Source organism: Parasteatoda tepidariorum, chromosome 10 (genome assembly GCF_043381705.1).
Source record: "Parasteatoda tepidariorum isolate YZ-2023 chromosome 10, CAS_Ptep_4.0, whole genome shotgun sequence".
NCBI lineage: Eukaryota > Metazoa > Arthropoda > Arachnida > Araneae > Theridiidae > Parasteatoda > Parasteatoda tepidariorum.
This window is the reverse complement of record NC_092213.1, coordinates 55,637,245-55,645,176: the sequence shown is the minus strand read 5'-3', so window position 1 is coordinate 55,645,176 and position 7,932 is coordinate 55,637,245. Positions and strand designations below refer to the sequence as shown.

General features: G+C 36.8%; 1 protein-coding gene across 1 annotated transcript in view; it reads right to left on the bottom strand.

Annotated features, from left to right (window-relative positions):
- LOC107439478 (arrestin 1) overlaps positions 1-7,932 on the bottom strand; it is a 24,532-nt gene that overhangs the window by 7,124 nt on the left and 9,476 nt on the right. The window contains exons 5-7 of the mRNA XM_043052374.2: positions 7,631-7,758; positions 1,958-2,178; positions 406-478 (exon numbers count right to left, since the gene is read on the bottom strand). Coding sequence (XP_042908308.1) covers positions 406-478; positions 1,958-2,178; positions 7,631-7,758 — 422 coding nt within the window. The remainder of the gene's footprint in view (positions 1-405; positions 479-1,957; positions 2,179-7,630; positions 7,759-7,932) is intronic.

Genomic DNA, 7,932 nt, shown 5'->3' with positions numbered 1-7,932 from the left:
GAACACTTGACGATCTATGCTTCTTTAAAGATAACACTTAAGACAAAAAAAGGAAAGAAAAAAAACATACGACCTTAACGTAACTGAAATGTATTATCACCCTCTTTATACCACTCCCTACGTAGCGGAGAAGTAAGGACTCTCATTATTCTCTCCAGTCAATTTTAAAAAATCCTTGGTTGGGAATATATTATCAAATTGCATAAAAACTATAGCTAGTAGAAAGAAACCGATTGCAGATTTGAAATCGTCATCGCGGAAATACCCAATATCCGTTCATAAATCTCATGCAACAGAAAAATGTCTGCCCAGTGTAATTGTTTCTTTATGATTAAAATACTAAGAGCAAAGTTGCCGAAAGTGGTTCATATGTGGCATAAATTGTGAAGGAGTCAGAGTACTTACTCGGTATCCATAGAAGTTACTATTGTTCTACAATGTCCGCTCGCAAACATGCAAATATCAGCATTTTGAATTCCTGGGAATAAATGAAAATATTGCTCAGTATTAATCATCATGAACATGAACAGAAAATGCAAACATTTAACACGATATTGACTTATGTTTTGGAAAATCTATTAATATATAACCAGTATATAATTGGAAATTTAAATTATAAATTAGTAAAGATTTTTAGAATTGCTTGTTTGTTAGAATTAGTATAACCTCTTCTATTAGCATACAACAAAATTTTGACTATAATGCTAGCATGCTTCTAATTAAAATGCATGTTGAAATCTTCTCAGGAGCTAGGGTCCCACTTTTTTTGGTAATGATATGAACCACTAAAATCAAGCATAAGGTTTACTGGAAAGGAAAGTTCTTTCCGTGAAAGAACACTAATTTCCCAAGATGTTTCCGATCATGAGTTGCAATGCAATTCGAAATCCTTGTGATGTCTCCTACCTCCCCTGAAAGTTTGTCCCCAATAATCCTGAGACACCCTGTATGATTGATAGAAACCATTTGTGTATGAACTAAGACTCTACGGGGTGGCATGAGTCTGAAAAAATTTAAAAAGTGATAGCAAATGTTTTATGAGGTTATCGTAAATTTTATAGGCTTTAATTTCACGTCAATTTTAGAAATTCAGTTCGCCTTTTGTAATGCAGATATTTTACAAACATTTTTGGTCTGCCTATCCACTTCGTGCCAGGTGGCACATAAGATCTCAAGTATCTTTTTTCAGGCAACCCTGCTTTCAGCCAGCCCTCTTGCCTTCTCCCATCCATTTAGTTTTGCTTTACAAAGATCTTGGTGCATTTATTTTTGGCAAGTAAGTCTTGCCCTTCCTCTTTTACTTTTTTCCATCGGGTGCCAAAGTAAGTGCGATGTTAGTAGGACTTTCCTTTCATTCCCGTTTAGTGCTTTTCTACATTGAAACATGGAAACTAAAAATCATTCAGAGGACAACAGTTTCCACAAATAAATTGTAACGCTACAATCCCGAAATACTAAATGGGCTTGTATCATATCTAAATATTTTTATAACTCAAATAAAAAAAAAACTCATGTATAACAGAGATGCCAACTGCTCCGCACACGCTAAAATAATTAAAAAAAACGGTAAATAACTACAAAGTAAATTTTGCAAATATTTGACTATTTTTGCTTGCTTTTTAAAAGGTATAGCATGACATAAGTACTATAAAGTGGTGAATTGTATAAGCCTACGAATTATTTAGAAATAGGGTTGGATTAAAACCTATTAAATTGAATTTATTAAACCAAAATTCACAATTGATAAACTACCTATAATATATATTTTCTGTCTGGTGCAAGTTGGCATCTCTGTTATAATAGGGTTAATTTGGGTTTTGAAATTAAATTATGAGTGTGCATATTTTTTTCAAACTTTAAGTGGTAGTCATTGCCTGTAAAATTTCAACTTAGTGTAAGCCCACGCATGTCCAAGCACTTTTTTTTTAAATATATAATGGTAAATTTCCCTACTTACCATAGACTTTGATCCTTTTGACAGTTTTATTGGAATAATTCCTGACTGCGATATTCACATTGACAGGCTCTCCGTGAGCGAACACTTGACGATCCAAGGTGACTTCTAATTCCAGATGTCCTGGGCTTAGTAGAAAATCCTTCTTGATGACAGAGCATGGTTGACGGTTACCTATCAGCTGAGCTCTCTGTACCTTACGAATGGCCATCGATACTGAATTCCTAAATGGTTTGAGACGATAAAAGAAAAGTTATCACTTTTCAAGAAGAAATTTCTGTCTGGAAAACACTTTCAGACATACCAACTTTTTTCGATTTTTACCCGGAGATTTTTTGCAAATATTTGAAGTGGTAGCGGAATTTCTGTTTTAACCCCTTGGGGACGGGTGATTCAGAAAAGCATTCGTACAAAATCAGGATCGGGACGTAATTAAATAAAAAACGGTAACTTAAATGTAGTCGTTTCTAATTTGACAGACTTATTTTGCTTTTACTTTAATTATTGTTAGTTTAATCATACACTGGTGTGCGAAACTTAAGCAACAAGTGCGTTTTTTGTCATAACTCTACAAGAAATCATCCGATTGGCATGAAATTTGAATATGATGTACATTATTTTGTACTTAAACGATGGTAAAAGAATAATGGCGCAGAAATGAATATAAAGCTTAAAGTAGGGTATGGAACAAAAAAAGGCTTTATTTGACATATAGTGGCGTTACACATGATTGCCTGAAGAAGCGTAAGTACAACTGGCAGATGTTCCCTAGTATGGGATATGCCCTCCCCTTACTGTAATTGTTGCTTGGCATCGTCTCTCCATGCTAAGCACCAGATTATCCAGGAGTTCTTGGGGTAAACGTCTCCATTCCTCCTTTAACGCATCTTTCAGCTGATGGGTGTTACCAGGAGGATACTGTCGTGTCGCAAGACGTCTCCCTAATGCATCCCACACATGCTCTATGGGATTTAGATCTGGAGAGTAAGCTGGCCAATCCATTCGTGTGATATCTTCACTTTCCAGTAGCTCTTGAACATTAGCAGTACGGTGTGGCCGGGCATTGTCATCCATAAAAATGAAGTCTGGTCCAATGGCCCCTCGGAACAGACGCACATGGGGTAGGATTACCTCATTGCAGTAGCGGTCTCCAGTTACAGAACCTCGGTCGAAGATCTGAAGCTCAGTCCGCCCGTTCAACATAATGCCACCCCAGACGACAACTCCAGGACCACCGTAACGATCTCTTTCCGCGATGTTATTGGGATGAAATCGAGCTCCAACCTCTCTCCAGATCAACTGACGTTGAGAATCGCTTGTAGCACTAAAACGACTCTCATCTGTGAAGAGGACGCGACTCCATTGATGAGGTGTCCAGGTTTCGTGTTCTCTGCACCACTCTAAACGGTGCCGCCGATGGCTAACTTTTAAAGGTATGCAGCGTTCAGGACGTCTAGCAAATAAGCCACCTTTGTGGAGGCGTCTGGCCACTGTAAATCTTGATACTTGTCGTCCTGTGGCTGTGCACAGTTGCTGAGATATGGCGCTCGCTGACTGAAAACGGTTTCTTTTCGCCTGGAGGACAATGTAACGGTCATCTCTTGGTGTTGTTTTCCTTGGACGGCCACCACCAACCTTCCGAACAGCTGTACCAGTAGTTTTAAAGGCATTCCAAGCACGAGAAACAACACTTTTGTTGATCCCGAACTCTTCGGCGACACTGGTCACACTACGCCCCTCCTCAAGCTTCCCAATCATTCTTCCTCGAGTAAAGTCGTCTAAATGATTTCTTGAAGACATGTTTCACAAAACAAATCACTTGCACTTGCAGCGAATGTCTTTAACTACGGTGCTCTTCATCCTTTTATCACAGCTTTGACCTGCGCGTGCCGACCCACAAGGTTTACGTACACTTACATCACCTACGACGTTTTATTTCTAAAATTTGCATACAAATAATCTTTTTACTGAATTACGTGCATATTATACTACAATTTCATGGCTATCTTATACTTTGTTGGGGAGCTGTGGCCGAAAAACCACTTGTTGCTTAAGTTTTGCTCACCAGTGTATATAATCAATGTTAATTCAAAGTATAACTAAATAGTTTTATTTCGAACAAAGTAATGGTGAATTAAATAAATCAAACAATTATAACTCCGCCCACAAATAAACTGCTAAAGAATTACTTTGATTACCAGTTTTATCTTTTTACCCTGGTTGATACAGTTTTATGCTGGCGCGTATTTGTGACAGTCGGCGCGAAAGGGTTAATGCTTGTTTTAAAAAGATTTTGGCGACCACAAAATACGTATAGTTAAAAGAAATACATGAAATGACGGAAAAGCAAATAGCATTGTCTTTAGGTGGAGGCGAAATTTTAAGAAGTTTTGCTAACTTAATTATCAATTAACTGCCACTTTAAATAATGTGGAGAGCTAGAACTTCCGACTTGGCAATTCTGAACTTTCCACAGAGGATGGCTTGCTGACAGATGCAATATACTGGCTCCATCACCAGGCAGAATTTCATTTGGCTCAATCCTCACTTTGTTTGTATTTTTAATTAGTTTTGGAGAGACGCATTGGCTCAGGGGATTGAGGAATCGCCTTTCAATGAGTTAATCCAGGTTAGAATCCCAGATATAGTTGATCGAAATTTTTAGAACTTCCGACTCGCACCGATCACAGTTTACACATGAACTATCCTCAGTGGCAGACGGATCATGGGTTTGAATTCTCCTGCAGTCGGGCTAACCGAGGGACGTTTTCCTCTCCTTGTGACGCAATCGCTAGTTAGTTTTATCAAAAAGTCCTCCATGAAGGCTGGTTTGTCCCAACACTTAATCCAGAGCCGTGGTGGCCCAGAGGATAGAGCGTTCACCAGCCAATGAGGTGAACCGGGTTCGAATCCCAGTCGATACGAATTCCGCATCCGGCTTGCACCGACCACAGTGCTGACGTGAAATATCCTCAGTGGTAGACGGATCATGGGTCGGAGTCCCCTTGCCGTTAGGCTAACCGTGGGAGGTTCTCGTAGTCTTCTTCTCTATGTAAAGCAAATGCGGGTTAGCTCCATCTAAAAAGTCCTCCACGAAGGCAAATTTCTCCCAACACTCGATCCACGAGTTCCCTTGTCTTCTGGATTGGGTTCAAAATTACAAGGCTACGGAGTTGAACATTAGTCATAAACTCAGAAAATTGGGTCGGCTATTCAACGACGGTAATAAAAAAAAATACTTAATCCAGAGCCGTGTTAGCTCAGAAGACAGAGGTTCAGCTTCAAATGAGGTAAATCGGGTTCGAATCCCAGCGATGGTTGGTCAATACGAATTCCGCACCCGGCTCGCATCGACCGCAATGCTGACGTAAAATATCCTCAAGGGTAGACAGATCATGGGTTAGACTCCTTGCCGTCAGTCTAACCGTGAGAGGTTTTCCTCTCCATGTAACGCAAATGTGGGTCAGTTTAATCAAAAATTCCTCTACGAAGACATATTTCTCCCAATACTTGATCCACGAGTCCTCTGGTCTTCTGTGGGTTCAAAATTGCAAGGCTTCGGAGTTGAACATTAGTAGTCATAAACCCAAAATTCGGGTGGGCTGTTCAACGACGATTGTAAAATGAAATAAAAATGCTTGATCTAGGAGTTCCCTTGTCTTCTGTATTGTGTTCAAAGTTACAAGACTACGGATTGATGGTCATACTCTCAAAATTGTGTTGACTGTTCAAAGCTAGTTATAAAACTAATTAATTTATAATTAGTTTTGGAGTAATTAAATAATTTACATTTAGGGTTTTCGTATTTTCATAGCTTTCAAAATTCTTTTAATTTCTTGAATATAATTTTTTATCATCCTTAATCCAATTATAATTAAATAAAACCAATTATTTGATTTAATCACTTTTATAAAAGAGAAGATAAATACTTTTATTCTTTTCTTAATAATCAATGTAAAGGCTAACTTTTTAATTCAATACAAATGTATAACTCACTAATTCATTGTCGCGACTAAATCGAATATCAAAACTTATTTTTAATTTTAAGCTGCTTTATTTCTCCAACCACAAATCTGTTTCGGTTACTGCAGGGTTATAGTCATTTCTCACGGTGTTTTGGATGTTGAAACTGTGGCAAGCTTATTTAAAATTTAATATTAATGAAGTGGGGTTAACTTTTTTTTGGCTATATTATTTATCGATAACTCGCCAACTTTGGATCTCTTCTCATGCTCCTAAGTGTTAGTTGGTGCATTCACTGTTAATTTAAAATTCATTCATTGGTAATTTAAAATTCTTGGCGTTGGGACTGGGGTATTCGATGCCAGATAGCCCCTTAGTTAGACCATTAATAGGCTACGACTAATTATCTAAACTCATTTTATTCTGGGCAAAAACTAAAAAAATAAATAAATAAATCGAAATGATGTTTTTTTTTTCAGACTTGTATTTCCATTTTTGAATTCTAAACTTATATAAATATAGTTTTCCAAAATATGTATTTTATTTTAAATTTAAGATTCGTGAAATGAGGAAGCAAAGAAATCTCAGAACTAAGTAAGTTGTTCCGAGGGTTGGCGACGGTCTCAGCCCGACGCGAGCTTGTTTTCGGGTTCGGACTCATGATGAAGTTTTCATAAACCATTTTACAAATTTCAACAAAACTTTTTTACTACTTTAATAAGGCATTCTTACACAATGCAGTAAATTGAAGCAGATGCTACTTTGTTTAAATATCTGATTAATTTTGAAATAATTAAACTGCTTTTCCTTACGAACGAATACCAACTCCATTCAATACTTTAATTATTTTTCGCTCTATCAGTAACCCATTCTTAATACGATTTGGACAGGTAAAAGGAGTGAGCCGAACGATCAGAAAAAAGTACCAATTGATTACCTCTAGCGAGCAGGGGAGGAAGCTCCATAGTTATTTAAATTAAAGTTATTTTTTAATGTCTTACTTTATATAGATGGTCAACACTATTGGATATAGATAACTATACAAATTCTCTCAAATTTTTCTCTTTTAAAAATGACAAAATGTCGCAGACAGAGATTTTATAAACACGGCTCTTCAAATGTTGGTAGTGGAATAATGTTCTTATCACTGTTTAACATTTGAGATTATGAAAGCCGAATTTAACTCTATCATCATGGTGGACGAAATAACTCGTCTTCTGCACTAGGTTTTTATATATTATTGCAACGTATCGGGAGATTTATTCATCAAAAAAAATTTTACTTATTTATTTTATTACTATTTTTATGTCAACATATAAGCCATTATCGTGAGTATTGTCATTGATTGAAAATGATTACTATTTTTAAAGAAAAATAAACAAGTTTTAAAAGAATTTGCGCTTTTGTTTCAATTTTAATGCAACGAAGAACAGATGGTATGACAATGAAGGCCATTGGCGTGATGACAGTTTTAAATTACCATCGTTAAATCTTCTATCAAATGTTCCAACAGCGAACAACGTATAAACTTAATTCTTTAAAATTGAACTTAAAACCTTCATACACACAGCTAATCAAGTGTTGGTATTGAAAAAATGTTGCTACATCTGTTTCACACTTGGTATCATGATCGAAACCTTTTATTTGCAATTACCACCGGAAGATAAATTGTTAAAATTTCCAATATGGAACTTGATGTAAAATATGTCTCACCTCTTATGCCCTTTGTCATGTTGAGTATTTCCTACTGTGATTCTAACCTCGTAGTATACACCACATGGTTGTCCTTGTTCTTCAGCTCCAGGTTGTAACATTACAGAATGAGGAGCGTTCTCGGGCAGCTAAAATAAATGAAAATATAAAACTATTAGGGAAATAAAAATTACGACTAACAAGGGAAACTAGGGAAGTGTGACTCGCCAATTTTGAAATAAACTAGTGGGATGTATGCCTTATGAGGAATAATTTTAGGGGGCAACATTCGTTTCGGCCCATAGAAGGTCCTGTGAGAGATA